Source organism: Hippocampus bargibanti, linkage group LG04 (assembly GCF_051943395.1).
Source record: "Hippocampus bargibanti isolate YZ-2025 linkage group LG04, ASM5194339v1, whole genome shotgun sequence".
Taxonomy (NCBI): Eukaryota; Metazoa; Chordata; class Actinopteri; order Syngnathiformes; family Syngnathidae; genus Hippocampus; species Hippocampus bargibanti.
This window is the reverse complement of record NC_142737.1, coordinates 1,991,773-2,016,855: the sequence shown is the minus strand read 5'-3', so window position 1 is coordinate 2,016,855 and position 25,083 is coordinate 1,991,773. Positions and strand designations below refer to the sequence as shown.

The 25,083-nt window shown below is 37.0% G+C and overlaps 1 protein-coding gene across 2 annotated transcripts in view; it reads left to right on the top strand.

Moving 5' to 3' along the window:
• Window positions 1–19,926, top strand: part of antxr2a (ANTXR cell adhesion molecule 2a) — a 69,059-nt gene extending 49,133 nt beyond the window's left edge. For both annotated transcript variants that reach the window (XM_088993486.1, XM_088993485.1), the window contains one exon: window positions 19,058–19,926. In XM_088993486.1, the coding sequence (XP_088849612.1) occupies window positions 19,058–19,093 (36 nt within the window). In that variant the 3' untranslated portion in view covers window positions 19,094–19,926. The remainder of the gene's footprint in view (window positions 1–19,057) is intronic.
• The last annotated feature ends 5,157 nt before the right edge of the window (window positions 19,927–25,083 follow it).

Here is a 25,083-nt window from a genome sequence, read left to right as displayed (position 1 = left end):
AATAATCTGTTTTCAGGACCCCATAAAATGTCATTTTCTACTAAATAAGTTTTACACACAAAATAGGCCTTATTTAATGTATAAAAATGTGCTATTGTGTTGTAATGAAAGAAATAAACTATACTATATAATAAAGTCGTTTTATTGACCTTTGTGATGGTCATTGATGTAGTTGCCTCTTGATGATATCCAAGTGAAGTTGCCAAATAATACCCTCACTCACACTGTCCTCTGCTCGCTGCTTTTCTTTAATCCAAATCAACAGATGTTTTTCGACCTCTTTAATTGCCTGAGACCGTTGCTTAGACAACACAAAAAAAAACCCTTAGCCACACGTAGCAATGGTCGACAGGGATGGCGCTCCACGTCATTGTTTTCAATTTCCAAATACATTCGGGAATGGCAGCGAATGAGTGGGTGTGCACACTTTTGCAACCATGTTGTGTGTGGTTTCTTTTTCCGGTTCAGTCCTACAGGTTATAGCTCACATTCATTAAAAAAAAAACAAATTTGAAGATGGGGTGTGTTGATGTAATAATTTAATTTTGTATACAGTGTAAGAGCTGCGTGTTGGTGGCCATGTTTACACTGAAACTAAGACAATAATCCCGTCACGCGGCGTCACGCCACAAAGCCTGGAGACTTTTTTTGCTTGACAGCTTCGAGACTTTTGTTCCCTCCCTGGAAAATATGTCCCGCGTTAAAGCGGACGACAAGCTGTCGCCGCGATTTTTGTCATCTGCTACGGACGTTCAAGAATGGAGGATTGAAATATGGAAATTGGAGCCAACACGGCGATGCTAATCAAGAGCTTTTTGTTGCCCTACTTAGGGGGAAAAAAAAACAGACTCGAGAAATAAGACGTACAGTGATGCCTCGGTTTACCAACGCTTTAGCTAACGAACTTTTCGCCTTACGAACATTAAATTTGCGAGAATATAATCTTCGCATACCAACTACTTTTCGGGAAACACATGGAGCGCCATAATATTAATAATAATAATAATAATCATCATCATCATAATAACACATTTCATTTATAAGCGCCTTTCAATACTCTCAAGGTCTCACTTTACAGTCACAGGGAAAGATTTTCTGTGGGTGAGCAGCGGCAGCCACACGCGCCAGCGTTCACTCAACCCGGAAGTAACTCAAATGGATAGAAACCTAGCTAGCTAATAGACAGTCATAGTAATAATGCATTTCATTTATAAGCACCTTTCAAAACTCTCAAAACACCTTTCAAAACTATTTAGTAGAAATTTGTTTTATGGGGACCTGAAAACGGATTATTCTCATTTTTAATGGTTTCCTATGAGAAATTAATGTTTGGAAGACACACTTTTCGCCTTACACACACTTTCTGGGAACCAATTAAGTTCGTAAGCTGAGGTATCACTATTCAGAACGTAGAAGACCTAGGCCTAGACCACGTCAAGGGGGCTCAACCTAGCTCAAGGACGAGATCAGATTAGCGCGTTTGTCTTGGTGAAGCAGCATGTGGTTGGTTACCCGCGGTGACAATCCAACACTTGTCTCTTGGTTATGAGGTTGATTTTCGACCTCTCCCGACACTTTATTAGCTGCGGCGTCGCAGTTTAGTAGCAATTAGCCCGGTTAATTATGGGATGTCACGCTCTCTGATCCGTAGGTGTATCATTAGCTAGCGTGTTTACTTCCCATTAAAAGCCTTTTATGGGGAAATCAGCGCTTGGCGGGGTTTTATGCGGAGGTGCGCATTGTAAACACATCCTCGACACCGCTCGTGTGTGTTTTTTTTTTTTATTCTACCTTAACTATTTATGAGACAAGACATTAACGCCGCATTAGCATATTGTCCTCACACGCATTTTAGCTAGCTAGCTACAGACGTGGGTGAAACCTTTAGCGCCTTCTATTAGACAAAAGGTGTGAAAGGACCGCTACATCTGTTAGCACTTTTGGCTAACGCTTGCCAGCAAATATTTGCATTTGCATTTACATCCAGGCGCTAAGGTGCCATTGTCACACGGCTATTATTATATTAGCATTGTTGTTATTATTAAGAGTGCTTTTATTAGCCATTTGGGTCAAAGCGCGGAATTAGTTGTGAAATTGCTATTTCTGCACAACACATAGCTTCACATAGCTAGCTTAGCTAGCTTCACATAGCTAGCTGTGATAGCTAGCTTCACCATAGATTCACAAATAGATACGGCGGCATGTTACTTTTTCATAATCATATTTTACAGTGTCCATTTTTACATTAATATGTATTGACCGTGTCTTTAGCCATTAGAAAAGTTAAGAACGATAGTCTTGTTGTTGAAAATATTTTTTTTTTCATAATTTTTTATGTATGACAAATTTGTGTAAATATGTCCTGTCATGAACAAAACAGGAAGCACAATTTTTTAAAGAAGTGCAAACGTGAACGTTTGAGCCTCCCTCGTGGCCATGTGATAGCTAGCGTTGTTCTTGCTAGCGATGTGCTAGCTAGCGCCGTGCTAGCTAATGGTGTGGTACTTAACGGCGTTCTAGCTAGTGGCATGCTAGCTATCGGCATGCTAGCTAGCGGTGTGCTTGCTAGTGGTGTTCTAGCTAATGGTGTGCTGGCTATGGGCATGCTAGCTAACGCCGTGATAGCTATCGGCTTTATAGCTAGCAGCGTGATAGCGAGCGGTGTGATAGCTAGCGGTGTGATGGCTAGCGGCGTGTTAGCTAGCGGTGTGCTAGATAATGGCGTGCTAGCTAGCGGCGCACTAGTTAGCGGCGTGCTAGCTAGTGACGTGCTAACTAGCGTTGCTCTGGCTAGTGTGGCGTGGTAGCTAGCAGCATGATAGCTAGCGGAGCTGCGAGCCACTAGCCTATTGACTTCTATAAGTGGACCCGGGCTTCATTCATTCTATCAGCGGTCGTCCTCATTCGAGCTAACAAATAGCCATCATTCATACCCCCCTGCACCTCACCTGCGCTGTGACGGCTTTTTTACCACGGCGGAAAAAGCAAGCGAGCGTTTTTTTACAAGCGCTAAGCGCTCTCTCGCTCTCTAAACCAGATGACTTCTTTTTTTACGTGAAGCCAGCAAAAGTAGGGCAGATGTCTGTGTGACTGGTTGTAAATTTGATAATGACCGCCATGTTAATCCCCGCCGCCTCCTCCTGGCAACCCCCTCCGCCCCTCGTTTCGCCTCCTGCTCCGGACCTGGCTGCTAACAGGATTAACCTCATAAAGCAGGAAGCTGTTTTTTTCTCTTCTTTTTGTTATTGCCGATTGGACGACGGGCCGATCCTTCGCGTAGCATATCAAAATGGCGCTCGTGCTAAGGCTATTGGTAGCATCTACTTTGTGATGCTACCAAGCCACTAGCTAGCACACCATTAGCTACCAAATGATGAAAATTAAGCGTCAAAAATGTTTTCAAGTACCGTATTTGAAAACCTTTCACATACATAAGGTGCACCGCATTATAAGGGGCATCTTCAGTGAATGACACATTTTAAAACGTTTTCAATACACAAGGTGCACCGTATGATGAGGTGCATGGTCAGCTTTTGAATTTTTTTTATGTGCGCCTTATAGTGCAGAAAATACGGTAATTAAAATGACAATGAAAACAAAAGACTTTTAAAGTTGATTGATCTTTTACAGAAATTCATATTTTGAGATGAAATTACCATGTACTTTAGATCCTGAAAAATAAACAAGTTTATAATCTAATTTAAATAAATTATACTAATTGTAAAAATACCAAATAAAATGAATTTCTGACAGTAAAAAGGCATAATAAATTAAAAACATCCATTCATCCTTGAAACATAATTACAATTTAAAAAAAAATGCAGTTGCCATTAACAATAATAATAATAATAATAATAACAAATTTTAATAACACATTGTAATAATAAATGGTAATAATACATTGTAATAATAAATTGTAATGATAAATTGTATTTATAAGCACCTTTCAAAACTCTCAATGACACTTTCCAGGCACAAGATAAGATCAGCACATGACTTTAACAATAGAAGCAAAATAGTTGTTGATTTGGATTAACAAAAACCAGCTAGCATGGGACAGTGCGTGTGAGGGTATTATCGCCGAGAAAGCGCGGCAACTTCACTCAGATATCAATAAAACGACTTTATTAAACAGTACATTTTATTTCTTTATTTACAATACAATAGCACATTTATTATATGTAAAATAAAGTATCTTTTGTGTAGATTTAAGGTTATATTTGTCGAAAATTATGTTTTATGGGGACCTGGAAACAGATTATTCTCATTTTTAGTGGTTTAAAATGGGAAATTAATGTTTGGAAGACACACTTTTCGCCTGACACACACTTTCTGGGAACCAATTAAATTCGTAAACTGAGGTATCACTGTATTTATGTTTTTGAGTTTTTTTGTCTTTCCGCTTTGTGATGCCTTCAATGTCTATATTTTGGTTGGATTTTTTTTTTTTTTTTTTTGTCACGTTGAGCGAATGTTTTTCCAAGTTACAAGCCACAACAAAACAAGTTTAGACGCTTGTGGAACGTTAGCCCATATCCAGATTTAATGTCATTTATTGATGATCCCTTCTCGTGGCGTTTGGGATTATTTCTCTCCGCTCGCGGGATTTAATCCCAAATATGTTTTTTTTCAACATCCTCGCCGTTGTTTTGGTGCTTTACCGATATCCCCCCCAAGTGAGTTGATGGCTATAACTATCTAGGTGGCTAGCTATCTAGCAAGATATCTGTTGGCTATCTACTAGCTGGCTAGCTAGCTTTCTATCTGTGTATTTTTGTGACATTCAGTGTATTAGCTAACTAACTATCTAGCTGACTAGCTATATGGCTATCTAGGCGGCTAGGTATCTAGCGAACTATCTGTTGGCTACGTATTCGCTATCGACTAACTGGCTAGCTGGCTTTCTATTTGTGTATTTTAGTGACATTCAGTGTATTAGTGTCGGAAGAATTATCGGAGTTTTCCTTCCTCACCGTTGATTGAAAGAGTTGTACATGTAGCTATCTAGCTAGCTAGCTAGCTATCGAGATAGCTATCTAGCGAGTTATCTATTGGCTATCTAGCTGGTTATCTATTAGCTAGCTAGCTACTAGCTACGTAGCTAGCTATCTAACTTGTCCTGTGACTGAGGTGACTTTGAGAGTTTTGAAGAGCGCTTGTAAATTAAATGTATTATTATTATTATTATTATTATTAGCTGGCTTTCTAACTATTTGAGTTACTTCCGGGTTGAGTGTGCGCTGGCATGTGTGGCTAGCTAGGTAGCAATCTATTAGCAACCGTATCCTGTGACTGTAAAGTGACCTTGAGAGTTTTGAAAGATGCTTCTAAATGAAATGTATTATTATTATTACTGTATCTATTAGCTAGCTAGCTTTCTATCTATTTTCAGTTACTTCCGGGTTGAGTGAACGGTACCGGGTGCGGCTCCCGCTGCTCACCCACAGAAAAACTCATCCTGTGACTGTAAAGTGACCTTGACAGTTTTGAAAGGCGCTTATAAATGAAATTTATTATTATTATTATTATTATTATTATTATTATTAGTAGTAGTAGTAGTAGTAGTAGTAGTAAACTATCTAGCTAGCTAGCTAGCTATATGGCTATTTAGGTGGCTAGCTATCTCGTGAGATATCTGTTGGCTATCTATTAGCTATCTACTAGCTGGCTAGCTAGCTTTCTATTTACTTGCGGGTTGAGTGAACGCTGGCGCGTGTGGCTCCCGCTGCTCACCCACAGAAAAAAACTCATCCTGTGACTGTAAAGTGACCTTGAGAGTTTTGAAAGGCGCTTAGAAATTAAATTTATTATTATTATTATTATTATTATTATTATTATTATTATTATTATTAGTTAACTATCTAGCTAGCTAGCTATATGGCTATTTAGGTGGCTAGCTATCTCGTGAGCTATCTATTAGCTATCTACTAGCTGGCTAGCTAGCTTTCTATTTACTTGCGGGTTGAGTGAACGCTGGCGCGTGTGGCTGTCGCTGTTCACCCGCACACACAAAAAAAAAATCCAGTGACTGTAAAGTGACCTTGAGAGTTTTGAAAGGCACTTAGAAATGAAATGTATTATGATTATTATGATGATGATGATTATTATTATTGTTATTATTTGGGTATATTATATCTGGGTGGTCTGGGTTGGTACCTGCATCCCGGACAAAAGGCGAGGGGTGGTCGCTAGTTTGCCGGCCTGATCCGATCTGACCTGATGTCCCCCCCTCCACCCCTCGGACCACCGTTCCACTCTTGGCTTCTTTTCTTCATGGCCTATTAAAATCAAAGCGAGTCCAAGAGGCGGGCGGGCGGCGATCTTGCCTTTAATTAAATTACATTATTGTTAACGTCAGCGTCGCAGGGGCCTGCGACGCTGGCGTGCGCTCCGCCTTCACCTCCTGACAGACGTAGAAAGGGGGGAGGAAAGGGGGTTCGGCGGCGGTGGTGGAGGGGGTTTGTCACACATCCCCCAGACCGTAATGTATTCTAATGCTCCCCTGCGTTGGATTTGAATTTTTAAAAGGGTGGAAGCGGGGACGTCATGTTATGCGGGGAATATGTTCACAGTGAATATTCAATGAGCGCCTGCTTCGTTTGTATACATGAATGTAACAAGGTGGCCGCCACGGCTAATGCGGAGTGAAAGGCCTTCGCGTGCGCGCGCAAAAACAACAAAGAAACGTTTTGAACACCGACAACGATACGCTGCGTTCGTGCGCTTCTCCAAGCTTATAATAATAATAATAATAATAATAATAATAATAATAATAATAATAATAATAATAATACATTTCATTTAAAAAGCGCCTTTCAAAACTATCAAGGTCACTTTACAGTCACAGGATCATTTTTTTCTGTGGGTGAGCAGCGGCAGCCACACGTGCCAGCGTTCACTCCACGCGGAAGTAACTCAAATAGATAGAAAGCTAGCTAGCTAATGAATAGCGAATAGATAGCTAATAGATAGCCAGCTAGATAAATGGCTAGACGGCTAGATAGCTCGATAGCTATCCAGCCAGCCAGCTAACAGATAGCCAGCCAGATAGCTAGCTAGCAGCTAATAATAATAATAATAATAATAATACATTTCATTTAAAAAGCGCCTTTCAAAACTCTCAAGGTCACTTTACAGTCACAGGATCAGTTTTTTCTGTGGGTGAGCAGCGGCAGCCACACGCGCCAGCGTTCACTCCACGCGGAAGTAACTCAAATAGATAGAAAGCTAGCTAGCTAATGAATAGCGAATAGATAGCCAGCTAGATAAATGGCTAGACGGCTAGATAGCTCAATAGCTATCCAGCCAGCCAGCTAACAGATAGCCAGCCAGATAGCTAGCTAGCAGCTAATAATAATAATAATAATAATAATAATACATTTAATTTAAAAAGCGCCTTTCAAAACTCTCAAGTTTCACTGTCACTTTACAATCACTGGATAAGTTTTTCTGTGAGTGAGCAGCGGCAGCCAGGCGCGCCAGTGTTCAGTCAAGCCGGAAGTAACTCACATAGATAGAAAGCTAGCTAATAGCTAGTTAATAGATAACTAGCTAGCTAATATCTAGCTATATAACCAGCCGGATAGCTAATAGATAGCATATAGCTAGCCAGCGAGATAGCCAGCCAGGAAATAGATAGCAAATATGTAGGTAGGCAGCCGACTCTTGGGAATCGATTCAGGGGCGTATATTTTGCTGTCTTATAACTTGTTTTGTCTTGAAGGATGTTTCCTCTCTTCTTATAAATAAATGACCGCCATCCATAATTGACGATGGTAAAAAGATGCAGATGTGACAATAGTTGGCGCTACCGCTTGTTTAAAAAAAAAAAAAAAACGCCCTTGGAGTCCTTCCAGATGTGCTTGTCGTCATTTTCACCCCCACTTCCTGTCACGATAATGCCGCATTTCAACTTTAATCCTCTCCATTTGCCTTTTTTTTTTCCTTTCGCTGTCTTTGATGGATGCCGTTGGAGTTAGTTAATAACGCAGCTTATTAACCTTAATGATCTTTTAGCATTGTAGCTTGTGTGGGACTTAATTAAAGATGATCCACTTTTAATTAAGCGTTTTCGCCTCTCGCCGCCTCCTGCGATTCGTCACTAAAAAGCCGACGCGGCGAAATCAGGTCGACCGCGACCGATGGAATGCTGCTTTCAGTCACCCGCCTTAAAGGACAACCGACGTCTCCGCACAAGTTGTATGCATGATTTGTAAAATGGCTTCAAATGACTTCTACTGAGCGTATTTTACAAACATTCCACCGCATATAGCTACATTTTACCTTTTAAGACTCGCGCTGAATATTCCGGAAGTCTTGTTTTTGAGTTGGTGACGAGTCCGTACGTGACGTCACTGAAGGAACGCCCCTGACCGAAAAAAGGAGACATTGTAGCAATCCTTCCATCACGTCAATGCATTTTGCTGTGCTTGTTTGGTCTGAAAACGTCATGTTGCACCCAAAAGCCGCCAGAAGAGGGCGACCAAGCTCCATGGAAGGAATTTATTAGCCTGTGGAAACGGGCTGATTAATTCCTCACAGGAGCTTATTAAAATTATGGACACAACTTGTCCGGAGACGTCGGTTGTCCTTTAAGTGTGTGTTATTTTGTGTGTGTGTGTGTTTGTGAGTTAAATCGATGGCGTACAAGCAGTTCTGTTTGGTTGCCAGAGCTGCAAAGCTGTTAAATCTCACCCGCCAAACGCTTAAGTTGACAATCATCGCGCGACTTGATTTTGATGCGAGCATCTGAGCCCCAGTGTGACACACACACACAGACACACACGTATATATACACACACACACACACACACACACACACACACACACACACACACACACACACACACACACACACACACACACACACACACACACACACACACACCGGGCCATATGTAAGCTTTTTCAATAAGCCTTCATGCTTCTCCGTCAACACACCCAAATTCTTGTCGTGCAAAACGACTGATATTTACGCGTTACGATAAACGTTTTGGGGCTGGGTCGTGTATTAGCACACCTGTGTTACTAAAGTTGTACATTTTCGTCTTTATATACAGTAAAGTCTCGTTATATCGATAGTACTGCTTATTACGATACTATTTCTATGCACGCACGGAGAAAATTACATGCAAACAGGCTCGGGTATATCGATAGTCCGGTTATATCGATATTTTTTCAGACTCCCGAGAATATCCATATAATGAGACTTTACTGTATATGTTTATATATATACAGTAAAGTCTCGTTATATCGATATTCAAGGGAGTCCGAAAAAATATCGATATAACCGGGACTATCGATATATCCGACCCTGTTTGCATGTAATTTTCTCCGTGCGTGCATAGAAATAGTATCGTAATAAGCGGTACTATCAATATAACCGATATCGATATAACGAGACTTTACTGTATATATCACACACATATATACATATCACACACATACATATATATGTGTGTGTGTGTATATACAGTAAAGTCTCGTTATATCGATATCGGTTATATCGATAGTACCGCTTATTACGATACTATTTCTATGAACGCAAGGAGAAAATTACATGCGCGCAGGGTCGGATATATCGATAGTCCTGGTTATATCGATATTTTTTCGGGCTCCCGAGAATATCGATATAACAAGACTTTACTGTATATATAAATATATATATACTCCTAGCTCTTTAGCTAGCTAGCTAAATTGCTAGCTAGATTGGATTGGATTTGCCTTTATTAGTTTCGCAGTGGTGAAATTTACATTTCACAGCAGCAAAGTGGTGAAAGGATAATGTATGTATAATAATAATAATAATAATAATAATAATACATTTCATTTCTAAGCACCTTTCAAAACTCACTTTACAGTTATAGGATATTTTATCTGCGGGTGAGCAGCGGCAGCCACAAGCGCCAGCGTTCACACACCTATATAGGTAGCTTGCTAGCTAGCTATATATGTGTGCTTGTATATGTGTTTATGTATGTGTGTATCTTTTCCCATTTTCAAAAGTAGTCATGTCACAGCTCGCATTGGTGTTTTGTGAGCGTCTTTTCTGTAGCGCAGTACAGTATGCGCTCGCTCAAAATGGCATCTTACAGGAATACTCGGCGGCGTTAAAGAGCAACGGCAGCTTGTAAGAAAACATTTATTTCATGTCTCCTCATGCTGAGTTGCGTATTTTTATGAGGGTGTCGCCACGCGACTTTTACGGCGCCTGCGGACATGCGAGCTGATGTTTTTTTTTTTTTGCTGCACTTGGGAAACGCATGCGACATCTCAAAGTACACACGAGCCCGACAAACCTCCGCTGCCGCCATCGACGCTGATACGAGCTGGCAACCACAGGGTGAATGAACAAAATGTCCGCCACTCTTTATATTTTGTTGTTCTTTTGAGTTGTTGCATTTTATGGACGCCGCGGCGTTGGCGACGCTGAGCAGCTTGTGTGACCTCTGCCAGGCCCAAAAAAAATTGCAGTGCTTTTAAAAATCGACATTTCATTCTTTTGCACATGTGCGCGGAGCAGGACAATAAATATTGGAGGGGGGAGGGGGGGAAATAAACGTAATTTTTGACTCGAACATAAAAGTTGACCATTTTTACCCGTGAAACATTTTTTTTAGAATGTCATGTTATGATTTATCAGCATTTTTTTACACCTTAATAATTCAACTTTTCTTTCAGAAATTAGAGGTTTTTTTGGGGAAAATATCAGGATTTTATTCTAACAAAATAAAACAATTCTCGTAAAATTCAGATATTTTTTTTTCTAGAATTTTTTTTTTTTATTGAATTTTTTTTCCGGAAAATATCAGAATTCCATTCTAACAAAATAAAACAATTCTTGTGAAATTCCATTTTTTTTTCTCGGTTTATTATTTTTTTTATTGCATTTTTTCCCCTGAAAATATCAGGATTTTATTTTAACAAAATAAAACAATTCTCATCAATATCCGATTTTTTTTTCTAGGTTTATTATATTTTTAATTGCATTTTTTTTCCAGAAAATATCAGGAATCCATTCTAATAGAATAAAACAATTTTCATAAAATTCAGATTTTTTTTCCTAGGTTTGTTTTTTTTATTGCATTTTTTTCCTGAAAATATCAGGACTCCATTCTAACAAAATAAAAAAATTCTCATAAAATTCAAACATTTTTTACTAGGTTTATTTTTTTTTAATTGTTTTTTTTTTTTCGGAAAATATCAGAATTCCATTCGAACAAAATAAAACAATTCTCATATTTTTTTTTTCTCGGATTCATTTATTTTTTTACTGCATTTCTTTCCTGAAAATATCAAAATTCCATTCTAACAAAATAAAACAATTCTCATAAAATTCCCATTTTTTTTCTCGCTTTAATATATTTTTTAATTGCATTTATTCCAGAAAATATCAGGATTCCATTCTAACAAAATAAAACAATTCTCATAAAATTCCCCCAAAAAAATCCCTTTTTTTATTGCATTTTTTCCAGAAAATATCAGAATTCAATTCTAACAAAATAAAACAATTCTCATAAAATTCAAAAAAATTCTAGGTTTATTTTTTTTAATTATTATTATGACTGTATCTATTAGCTAGCTAGCTAGCTTTCTATCTATTTGAGTTACTTCTGGTTTGCGTGAACGCGGGCGCGTGTGACTGCCGCTACTCACCCACACAAAAGCTTATCCTGTGACTGTAAAGTGACCTTGAGAGTTTTGAAAGCCGCTTAGAAATGAAATGTATTCTTCTTCTTCTTCTTCTTCTTCTTCTTCTTATTATTATTATTATTATTATTATTATTATTGAAAATGTTTAAATTTTTGACCAAATCTGTTTTCGAACTGCTTTCTGGAACGGATTACGGTCCAAAACCCAGCTTTGACTGTGTTAAAGTTTTCAAATGAAACCTTCATGCTTCCCAGCTTCACTTTTTACTCCGACTTTTCTGTCTTTATTCATTGTTTATTTTATTTTATTAACACAATCTAGCTAGCTTACCACACGTGTAGCACTAATTAGCCGCTAAAATACTTGCACGGAGTTTAACAATCCTTCCTTGTCTCCGCTGACCCTACCGCGCTCCTACTTATGATTATTTCATGCTGTTAAATTCTTGATGCGCCTTAGCGGCGAGCGGGAGCGTTCGACTTCAACGATTGAGGCGGCGCGGCGGCGCCCGGGTCCCCTCGGTTGGATCCCGCTCGTCCATTAGCGCCATCTGTGCCGTCCCCGCGCCGTCTGCGAAGGCCTCGCCGCCCGTGCCAAAACTATTGGCATTTCTCTGGAACAAGCGCCGAGCGCTTAGCTGCCACCGATGTGCACTTACTGGCAAACACTCAGGAAAGGGAGGCTTAAACTCCAGGGAAGCAGATGGGCACGGAACATCTGCAGCCGTGACAAAATGGCGGCAAACGGCTCCTAGCGTTGCGCCGCGACGCTCTTTTTGGGCACGTGATAGAAACACGGTGACTCAACAGGTTTCCGGTGTCAAATTTTCAAAAAAAAACGTTAACGATAGCCCCATGCTTGGCTGCTTCTAATCCAAAATGGCCGACGTCTTTATTTGATGGATTGATGGAATGGAGTAGCCATCTTGAGGAATGATTCCTTGTAAGCTTTGGCAGCTTTTTCGTCAGAACTGGCTGCCTTACCATGACGAATGACACTATGAATCCCTGTACGACACTTACAGTTCTCGTACCATCCGTGGCTAGCCTTGGAATCATCAATGAATGACGAACTTCCAGGTTGCCTCTTGACGATATCCGAGTAAAGTTGCCGTGCTTTCTCTGCGATAATTTTATCTAGTTCCTCATCAATTGTGTTCTGTTTAGCTGGCTTGATAGCTTTTTGCATCAAGTGTGCAGATGGCTTGTGCGGGTTATTTGCGGAGCTCGATTGATGGGATATTTTAACCTTGCAGTCTACACACTGCCTTTGAACAATCAAAATTGAAACGAGTCCAAATTTGACGGTATTTTCGATCCAAAGTTCGTCAGCCAAGGCGTTCGTAAACCAAGATATCACTGTAATCATAATTAAATACACCGTTAGCGATGAATTGGTACAGACACTCAAGTTCGGAGCTGCTTTTTCCCCCCAGACTGTTCCGCATATGCTACTGCCGTTTGCTAACTTTTCCCAACAAGCTGTCGCCGGCGATGGCGGGTCAGCGGATGACGGCTCCGACGGCGACATTCCGCTCTGTCAGCTTCCTTTTTCCCGAGTGTTTGATACTCACGCAGTGCATCACAAGACGACGGTTTAATACCTTCCCGTAAATTGCGTTGCAAAAGTCGTAAGGGGAGAGGGGGCTGCATCAGCACGATTTTGTTTGTGGATGCATCTGTTTAGCCTGATGCTAATTCAAAAAAAAAATTACTGCCGCGCCGTCTCGATGACAACGTGAACGATTTTAGCATTTTATCACTTCTGGTTGGAAATAGGACTTCATTGGTCTGCCTCAGCATTTTTTTCCACCCGTTGCTATGCTAGCTAGGCTTTGACATACCGTATCCCCGTTCGAACATTTACCGAACTCTTTTTACGTTGTCCTTTTTGTTCGCTGACGACGACAGATTAGCATTTTTGCCAATTAGCCTAGCATGATTTGGAATCATTAGTGATTAGCTTCTGACCTGGTCCAAGTTATGTTGTCAGTTACACGCTATCACATTTTTCCCATTAGCATGTTAGCATTCTTTGTTGTATACGTCAATGGTCCCCAACCTTTTTCAACACAAAGACATTGAGAGTCATTCATTTTTCAGCACTTGCTGTACCTTCTTTGTGACATGAAGCAGTTCTAGATGTAAGAGGAGAGGATCAAAGCGTCCTTTTCAGCAGTGGATGTAGCTGGGTTAAATTTTAGCGCTAAATGAGGTGATGTAATAGAGTGGAGAATTCGCTCATTTCAAAATAAAAGTTGTTTCAAAATAAAAGACCACTCAGCTCGTTTCATAAACAAATAATTAATTCTTGTGTACCGGTCCTGTCCTTGAGATTATTATTATTTTTATTATTAGTAGTAGTAGTAGTAGTAGTAGTAATAGTAGTCGTAGTAGTAGTAGTAGTTGTTGTTGTTTTATTATTATTATTATTATTATTATTATTATTATTATTATTATTATTAGTAGTAGTAGTAGTAGTAGTAGTATTAGTAGCAGTTTTTTTATTATTATTTTTATTTTTATTATTATTGATCCAGATGCTATTACAAGTATATCCAAATTTATTTTTGGCAATAAAAAAACAATTTTAGTTTAGTTTCAACCATTTGTTGGTGTCTTTGTAGCTTTTGACATATCGCGACCCCAAAAATAAATAAAATAAAAACATTTTCAATAATAATAATAATAATAATAATAATAATAATAATAATAATAATAATAATAATAATCGTCACGATTTCCTGAAACTACTCAAAATTCACCTGTCAAATTTTTCTTGCCCTCTTGAAAATTCATAATTCTTATTTTTATTTTTTATTTTTTGGTGGGTTCACTCATGACAGACAAATCCGTCAAATGTTTACGTTGCGTCATCGATAACGTCGAAAAACTCGGCGTGGTCTCAGGTGGCTGCCATTTCCCAGCGGGCCAGATGGCAGCGCTGTGTGGGCAGTGCACGTGTGTGTGTGTGTGTGTGTGTGTGTGTGTGTGTGTGTGTGTGTGTGTGTGTGTGTGTGTGTGTGTGTGTGTGTGTGTGTGTGTGTGTGTGTGTGTGTGTGTGTGTGTGTGTGTGTGTGTGTGTGTTGTGGTGGAAGGGGGGTAGCGTCAAGATGGCCTGCAGTCTGGTGGACGAGGGAGGATTGCTCACGCACTCTGTCCATTGCAAAATGGCGGCCATTTTAACTTTGAATAATAATAATAATAATAATAATACATTTTATTTTGGGTTATGGTTCGAGTTAAGGTTTAGGAATGGAAGTTAGTGATAGGGTTTAGGAGTTAGGGTTAAGGTTGATTTTAAGGTTGCTAATGCTAAGATGCGGAAAGTTTTTGAAAATTTTTGAAAGTTTTTGAAAGTTTGTGAGGGTTCGGGGTTAGGGTTAGGGGGTCAGGTTTAGAATTACAGTTAGGGTTAGGGTTAGGGTTAGGCTTACGGTTAGGGTTGGAAGCAGTTTTAGAGTTATGGTTAGGGTTACTTTAGGGTTAGGAGTTAGTGTTTGTGTTTATTTAGTATTAGTCTTAGGGTTTATTTGCTTCTGTTGTCACTTTGTAGGGTTAAGGGGTTAGAGGGTTATGGCATGAGGTGGTTCTTAGGGGTTTGGGTTATTGTTAGGGTTAAGGTTTAGGAATAGGGGTTAGGGTTAAGGTTGATGTTAAGGTTAATGCTAAGGTTTGGAAAGTTTTGGAATCTTTTGAAAAGTTTGTTGCGGTTTGAGGTTAGTGTTAGGGGGTGAGGGTTAGATTTACGGTGAGGGTTAGGGGGTTAGATTTAGGGTTAGGGGTCTGGGTTAGGAGTTAAGGTTAATGCTAAGGTTAATGCTCAGGTTTGGAAAGTTTTGGAATCTTTTGGAAAGTTTGTTGGGGGTCGAGGTTAGGGTTAGATTTACGGTGAGGATTAGGGGGTTAGATTTAGGGTTAGGGGTCTGGGTTAGTGTTAGGGTTAGGCTTACGATTAGGGTTGGGATATGTTTTAGAGTTCTGGTTAGGGTTACTTTAGGGTTAGGAGTTCGGGTTTGTTTTTATTTAGTATTAGTCTTAGGGTTTATTTGCTTTTTTGTCACTTTGTAGAGTTCGGGGGTCAGAGGGTTAGGGGTTAGGGGGTTAGGGCATGAGGTGGTTCGGGGGTTAGTGTTTGGTTTATGCTTAGGGGTTAGGGTTTAGGAGTTAAGGTTAATGCTAAGGTTAATGCTCAGGTTTGGAAAGTTTTGGAATCTTTTGGAAAGTTTGTTGGGGTTCGAGGTTAGGGTTAGATTCACGGTGAGGGTTAGGGGGTCTGGGTTAGTGTTAGGGTTAGGCTTATGGTTAGGGTTGGGATAAGTTTTAGGGTTATGGTGAGTTCCAACTGGTTCCAAATGTTTATGTTGCTGCGAGGACTGAAATCCAAAAAGAAATAAACCTGGAAATGAGCCCAAAATGTCCGCCTCCAACCAAAATGACCGCCGTCGGTCCATTTTGATCATCAGAAATGTTCGTAAAGTGTAAACATGTTGCCCGATAATACGACCAAAATCCTGTTTGCGAAAGAAGAAGCGCTTTGCGCTAAGTCACAACGTTGCACTCGCACTCGCTAAACCCGCGGATTAGCCAAGCGACAAAAGTATCGGCGGCGCTCGCTTCAAGCCGCCATCTTCTCGGCGCAAAAGAAACATCTTGCCAGCGGATTACGCCGACACTTTTTCCGCGTCGCAGATGGACGATGGTTCCTCGCTGATTCCGTCGCACTTTTGCTGTTCGCCGTAAGAACAAAAAAAAAAAAACAACAACAACAAAAACATTTTTGGATGGCGTCGACGTCGCCATCAAGCTGTCAATGCGGCAAGCAACACATGGACGGCTAATTTGCATGTGTACTTTTTCTTTGATTTGGAAAGCGGGCGGGATTTGATCCTTATTGATCGAGGAAGTGAAGGAAGAATTTAGCGCAAATGTGGTGCGCCTTTGGACGCCTTCCGTTTTATTTTGCTCTCTGGGATTTAGCAACATCGAAACTTTTCCACGTACTCGTAGATTTCATTCTTTGAAGGTGCGCCTTATAATGCGGTGCGCCTTAAATATGGAAAACGTTTGTCAACACAACATTCTTTGGAGGTGCGCCTTAGATATGGAAAATGTTTGAAAGTATGCCATTCATTGGGGGTGCGCCTTATACTCCGGTGCACCTTATACACTGGAAAATACAATATGTACAGTAAAGTCTCGTTATATCGATATTCAAGGGAGTCCGAAAAAATATCGATATAACCGGGACTATCGATATATCCGACCCTGTTTGCATGTAATTTTCTCTGTGCGTGCATAGAAATAGTATCGATATAACCGGGACTATCGATATATCCGATATCGATATAACGAGACTTTACTGTATTTATATATTATATTTGCAAAGCTCTTTTCATTCATTGGAGGTGCGCCTTATATGTGATAAAAGATTGAAAATACGCCATTCATTGGGGGTGCGCCGAAAATATGGTATATATTTATATATTTGGAAAACGTTTTTCATTCATTGAAGGTGCACCTTATAGTTTGGTGCGCCTTGTGTGGAAAAAGTTTCAAAATACAGTAAGACCTCAACTTACAAACACCTTATCTTACAAACTTTTCGTCTTACAAACGTCAAATTTATGAAAATTAAACCTTATAATAAGCACTATTTTCATAATACACACCCACCACGGCTGGGGGAGTGATCTTCGGCGGAAGCACACGACCGAACAGCACCAGAGGTTAAGTTACCAACAGTCCTTATGGAAGGTGACTCTCCTTCCATAAGCCATCGACCAACAAAAAGGTAAATAAAACTTTATTTTAAAGCACAGTTTATTTCTATAATTACAGTCGTCATGTAATGCGCCTCTTTCCAAACAGCAATTCCCTTTGACCTTCGACCTCCAACGCCATTCCATCAAGCCATAAATGACCATCACAAATGTAAATAAAGCGACTTTATGATGTGTATTTCTTTCATTACAATACAATAGCAAATTTATTATACATACAATAAGGTATGTTGTGTGTAGTATTAAGGCTTATTTAGTTAAAAAGTATATTTTATGGAAACCCGGGAACGGATTATTCCCATTTTAATGGTTTCCTATGGGAATTTTTTTTTTGAGATACACACTTTTCGCCTAACACACTCTGTCTGGGAACCAATTAAGTTCGTAAGTTGAGGTCTCACTGTACACGGTTCGTTGGGGGTGCGCCATATACTCCGATGCTCTTTTATATATTTATATATTGTATTTGGAAAACTCTTCATTTCTTGAGGGTGCGCCTTATATATGGGGAAAAAATTGAAAATACACCATTCATTGGTGGTGCGCCTTATACTGCGGTGCGCTGCATGTTTTTTTTTTTTTTTTTTTTTTGTTATCCATTTTTTAAGCACGTCTGCTATGTCTGTTCCTGCTCTTGTCTTCAGTCTCTGGGTGGGCTATCGAGGGATTGGCTGTGTGAGAGCTCCCTCTTTGTGTCGCCGCGGCAACTGTTGGCACACACACACACACACACACACACACACACACACACACACACGCACGCACGCACACACGCATGAGACAAGAAAGACTCGATGATGCCATATTTGCATCAGCTGTTGTCCAAATCCATTTTCGACATTTCGGTTGGTATTTTGATTGGAGCGCCAGCTAATTTCAAAATTAAATTCTCAAGCCGATTTCTTTTTATTTATTATTTGGGAATTTGCATATCATACGTGGAAACGATTCACGTATGACCTTGATTGATTTTTCTATCCCAATGTCTTTATTTATTCAAGTTTTTTGGATATATTTTTTTTCAAACCATGTCACCGAGTTTTATTTTGAAATTGTTTTGTAGTCGAGAGATTTCATTTATTTGTACTACTTCATCTTCATCATGGAGTATTCATAATAGGATAATTATTGTAGGGATAATATTCATGTGGACTAAATGAGTATTTTTTTATAACTATACTAATTTTCAAAATAAAATTGCATGATTACTTTCTAATAGCCACTTTGGATTTTTTTTTGCATTTATTTTAGACAATGAGTCATGTTTTTACATTACTTTTTTAAATATTTTGTTTTTCAATCAAGGCATGTTTTTTTTTAATTATTTAATAATTATTAAATAATTATATAATTATTTAAGAATTGTATTTTATTTATTATTGTACAGTATCTATGCTTGTCTGTTACTGTAAAGTATCCTCGAGAGCTGTGAAAGGCGCTTGAAATAAAATGTATTATTATTATTATTATTATTATTATTATTATTATTATTATTATTATTATTTGCTATGGTATTTGAACATTTGTACTTTTTTTTAATTCCCATGAGATCATAACATTGAAATCACACTCCACTAAACTTTTTGTTTCTCATGAGATGATTTTGTTTGTGTCGCCTTCAGGGACGCTGTGTAAATTTCAGCCGCGTCCGACATTAGAAGACCACACCGCCGATGACATCCAGAACGCCCGCCGCTGCCAATCAGAGAAGAATTTCTTACATTTTTTAATCCTCTATTTATATCGATTTCAACATTTTTCGGGCCTCTTTTATGATATTGATTATTATAATATGGCTATTTTCCCACAATCGTTGACACTGAATGTAGCGCGGCCATGTTGAAGGGAAACAAAAGAAAGGTTTGTCAAAATGATCCCGGCGGGGGTGCAGCGGGCGGGGAGGGAGGGGTAGTGGGTCAGGGGGGCGGAGCCTCCTGACAATCCCGCTCGTCTTCCTTTCGGCGACGTCTCGTCAACGGCGAAGTCGCCCAAGCGTCCGTTTTTTTTTTTTTTTTTTTTTTTTTTTTTTGTCCCCTTTAACACGTGACGGGTGGGCGACAAGATGGACGCCCTGAAGGTTTTCGGATCCTGGCGAGATTTTGCCATTCCCAAGATAGCAAACCTGTCGTCAGGGAATTAATAGAGCGTAGCCCCCCCGTTTAGCCGCAGGGCCCGGAACCATACCCGTCTAATTATTATTTTATTTTATTTTATTCCTCCTCATCATCCCAAAATAATATTGCGTCATTTCAAATAATATTGCACTTTGTACAGATTTTTTTTATTTTTATTTTTTACCACCAAAGATATCATTTTGAATGTATCCGCTTTGGCACATTTAAAACGATTTTATTTAAAAAAAAAAATGAGCATGCGCTAATATCGGATATAATAATCAATGTTTGATTTTTTTTTTTTTTGTGTGTGATATATGAAGACTTTTATACAACAAAAATATTTTGGAAATAAATATACACGTTTATTTAATCTAGTTGACTTTATTTCTGGACTGTATTCTGGAATTTTCTGGATTATTCTGGAATTTTTACACATGGTATTTATCGTTATTCCCTAAATTATTAAGATTTATTTAAAATAATTTATTTAATATATGATGCTGAATATCTATGTTTAAAGTTAAATTATTTTTATTTAAATTATTTAAATGTTAATTATTTAATCCATTTGATTTGATTAATGTACAATGTGTAAATTGACACATTTTTACGCTTGTTATTTATCGTTATTTCCTAAATTATTTTTTTTTAATAATTTATTTAATCTATTTTATTATCTTTCTGTACAATATGTAAATTGACTAATTTTTACACATGTATTTATCGTTATTCCCTAAATTATTATGATTTATTTAATATATGATACTGAGTATCAATGTTTAAAGTTAAATTATTTAAAATTAAATTATTCCAATTATTTAATTCATTTGATTTGATTTCTATACAATGTGTAAATTGTATAGAAATTTTTACACTTATTTATCGTTATTCCCTAAATTATTTTTTTAAATAATTTATTTAAGATATGATGATGAGTATCTGTGTTTAAATTAAAATTATTTAAATTAACATTATTTAATCTATTTGATTTTATTTCTGGCCAATATGTAAATTGACTAATATTTACACATGGTATTTATCGATATTCCCTAAATTATGAAGATTTTTTTTTAATTATTTATTTAATATATGATACTGAGTATCTATGTTTAAAGTTAAATTATTTCAATTTAAATTATTTAATCCATTGGATTTGGTTTCTGTACAATGTGAAAATTGACACATTTTTTACACATTTAACGTTATTCCCTAAATTATTATTTTTATTATTTATTTAAGATATGATAATGTTTATCTTTGTTTGAATTCAAATTATTTACATCGAATTATTTATTATATCTATTTCATTTTATTTCTGTACAATATGTAAAATGACAAATCTTTACACTTGCTATTTATTGTTATTCCCAAACTTATTATTAGTTTTTAAAAATAATTTATTTTAGATATGATGATGAGTATCTATGTTTAAAGTTAAATTATTTAAATTATTATTTCTTCTTTTCCTTTCGGCTCAGTGTCCTCCATCTTGAGAGGTTTGATTATATTAAATTATTTCAATTATATTATATCGTAATAAAAATATATATTTTTTTATATATATATATATATATTTTTTTTTTTTTTTTTTTTTGGGGGGGGGGGGGGGGCGTACAACATTTTGCGGACTTTTTTGACAAAATATTTTGGGTATTATTTTAAGCACGTCGGGTCTTATTGAAGACAGAACGATCTTTTGGTGGTTAAAATGTGGACATTTGTAGACATTTCGGCAATGCTTTGAAAAGTTCATATCGCACAGAAATCGCCACTTGCCTCTTCGCTCAACTTTGGCCCAATCCATGACCTGATGACTCAAAACAGAAAAAATAAAATAATAATATAAATAATAATAAAATAATAAAATAAAAATAAGGGGGGGGGGGGGGGGGGGGGGGGGCAGGACTTGCCGTCAAGCGCGTCCGCAGCCCCAAACGCAAACCCAAAGTAACAGATGCGACGGACGGATAAGTATTGTTCATTTCCAGAAATGATGTAGCCTATTTTTCCTTAGCGTGTCTCCGCCCCGATCCCAAAGGGGAGGGTGCTTGTTCTGCTCCAGGGAGGGATACGGATATGTGTGTGTGTGTGTGTGTGTGTGTGTGTGTTGGGTCGCTTGTTGTTTCTTGTTGGTCATGTGAAGGAAAAGGCCGGAACGACGCAGTCACTTTGCGAACGGCCAGCGTGGAGATTGGAGTGGAAAAAGCTGACAAGGCCGCCGCCCCTTTGACGGCGAGCGCTATGGACAATGACCGGTGGCGGCTGGCCGACCGCCCCCTTCGCCCCGACGCATGACACCAAAAATAAGCTCAAGCGACGTCAACGCCGACATACCCGTCTAATTATTATTCCTTTGTTCCACGCTCATCCAGACGCTCCCGACGTTGGCCCGCCGCTTTTTTCATCAGGAAAAACGCTTTCATGACAAATCGGCATCACGTCACACCCTTTTCATATTCTATACTAGTGACAAAATATATATATATTTGATATATTTTATTTATATTTTTTTACTGCGACATAGATAAATATTTCTTTTTTTTAATTTACTTTATATTTCATTTTGTTATTTTATTTTATTTTCTTTATTTTGTTTTGTTTTGTTTCATTTTATATTAATTTATTTTGTTCTATTATTTTATTTTATTTTGTTTTATTTTATTTTATTTCATATTATATTGTTTTATTTTATTTTGTTTTATATTATATTATTATATTATATTATTATATATTATATATTTATAATATTATATATTTATATTTTATTGTTTTGTTTTGTTTTGTTTTATTCTATTCTATTGTATTTTATTTTAGGTTATATTATTATTATTATTTAGTTTTATTTCTTATTATTTTATTTTGTTTTATTGTATTTTATTTTATATTGTTTTGTTTTGTTTTATTTTATTGTCTTTTATTGTATATTATTTTATGTTAAATTATTATTTTTTGTCTTGTTTTATTTCTTATTATTTTATTTTGTTTTGTTTTGTTGTTTTATTTTGTTTTGTTTTATCGTATTTTATATTATATTGTTTAGTTTTATTTTATTTTATTTTTTTATCATATTGTTTTGTTTTGTTTTATTTTATTGTATTTTATTTTATGTTAAATTATTATTTTTTATTTTGTTTTATTTCTTGTTATTTTGTTTTGTTTTGTTCTTATTATATTTAGTTTTATTGTATTTTATATTATATTGTTTAGTTTTATTTATTTTATTTTTTATTATATTGTTTTGTTTTATTTTATATTATTTTGTTCTGTTTTATTTTATTTTATATTATATTATTATTTTTTGTTTTGTTTTATTTTTTTTTATTTTCTAATTTTATTTTATTATTCTATTTCACTGTATGTTCTTTTGTTTTATTTTATTTTGTAATTGTATTTTATGTTATTTTACTGAGGTAATTTAAGCAGAGACGTTTCCTACTTTGAAAACCAATTTATGTACTTCCACGAATATTATTTGAATTATTGACAGTTTTGATCGGTCACTTTTTTTTCCAAATAGAAGGTGAAGCCTGGCCGTTTCAGCACCATGGACAGTTCCGCACATTAAAAAAAAAATAAAAAAATATTCCATAGCACCTCTATCATGATTGACTAAACCGTATTAAAATGACACATATTTTAACAACCAAATACTAAATCCATTTTAGGGTTCAACAAATATTCGTAAAATCTCACATTTTTTAAATTCATGTTTTTTTTATTATTATTTTAGATTTAGATTATTTCATTTAAAATGCCATAGATGGTATTTTCACAGTTCTATTTAACACTCATTTTGATATAATATTTTTTAATCCCCCACACCACATCATTTTTTTACCTGCCCCGAAAGATAACGTTATTTATTTATTTATTTATTTATTTATTTATTTATTTATTTATTTGGCTTTTTATGTGTTTATTTATTTATTTGTGTATTTATTTATTTGGCCATTTATGTGTTATTTATTTATTTATTTATTTATTTATTTATTTATTTATTTATTTGTTTGGCTATTTATTTGTTTGTTTGTTTTTTGCATATTTTTATTTGCAATTGTATTTATTTGTAATTGTATTTGTTTTTGTGTTTTTTTTTTATTTGTTATTTTATTTATTAGTCATTTCATTTATTTAGGTATTTATTCATTTACTGACATATTTATTTACTTATACATTCATTTCATTAGTGATTTTATTTCTTTACGTATTTGTTTTTTTGTGTGTTTATTTTCTTTATTTGTAATTTTTTTTTTAACTTTCATTTACTTTTTTATTTTTTTACTTTATATTTTTTTTGTTATTTGTTTGTGTTTGTGTGTTTGTTTATTTGTAATTTTATGTATTTATTTGCTTATTTGTTTTTGTGTGTTTAATTTTAATTGTATATGTCATTTCATTTATTTATTTATTTATTCATTTATTTATTTAAAAATCAACTTGTGAATTTAGGGTGCGGATGTATCCCGTTCCGTCTCCCAAAGATCTATTTTTCAATTTCCCAAGCCACTTCCTCTCCGTACTTCCACATGCCCCGCCTCCTATGGCGGACATTTTGCCATTTTGCCTATAAAATGATTAAAAAAAAAGTCAAATAATCCACATCATGACACATCTCCTATCTCCTATTTTAAAACGTTGCCAAGAGCAACACCAAAGACGTGAAACTTGTCCCAATATTTTCATTAAAAAAAAAATAGAATCATTCAAAATGTATTTCAAATACAAAATGCAAGCTGTGTGTGTGTGTGTGTGTGTGTGTGTGTGTGTGTGTGTGTGTGTGTGTGTGTGTGTGTGTGTGTGTGTGTGTGTGTGTGAGTTGTTGTTTTGTGTCCATATTTACACGCATGTGCTGGTGGTGTACACGCTAAAGGGGATCTTTAATTGGGCCCTTGCAGATTTATGCGGCCCGACAGGAAGGGCCATTATACACTGCTGTGTGTGTGTGTGTGTGTGTGTGTGTGTGTGTGTGTGTGTGTGTGTGTGTGTGTGTGTGTGTATATTTGTACAGAGTGGACAATGTGCAACCTCTCCCTCTGTCCAGTCACCGGAGGCGTGGTACACATTTACACACATATACACACATATACACGCACACACACACACACATATGTGCACATATGATCCCTCCAAGGTCTTCATTGCCTCAAAAATCAGGTCTCGCATTTCTCCCCAAAAAAACAGGCCGTCGCACACCTTCCGCTTTGTCGGCATTTGTGTGTGTGTGTTTTGTTCCCACGCGGCAAACACCTTGTCCCCCCCTTGTAGTAAAAACGTGTATCTGGGTGTGTTTATGTGTGTGTGGTTCCCACCAGGCAAACCCCTTGTCCCCACCATGTAGTAAAAACGTGTATCTGGGTGTGTTTATGTGTGTGTGGTTCCCACGAGGGAACCACCTTGTCCCCACCATGTAGTAAAAATGTGAGTGTGTGGTTCCCACGATGCAAACACCTTGTCCCCACCATGTAGTAAAAACGTGTATCTGGTTGTGTTTATGTGTGTGTGTGTGGTTCCCACGAGGGGAACCCCTTGTC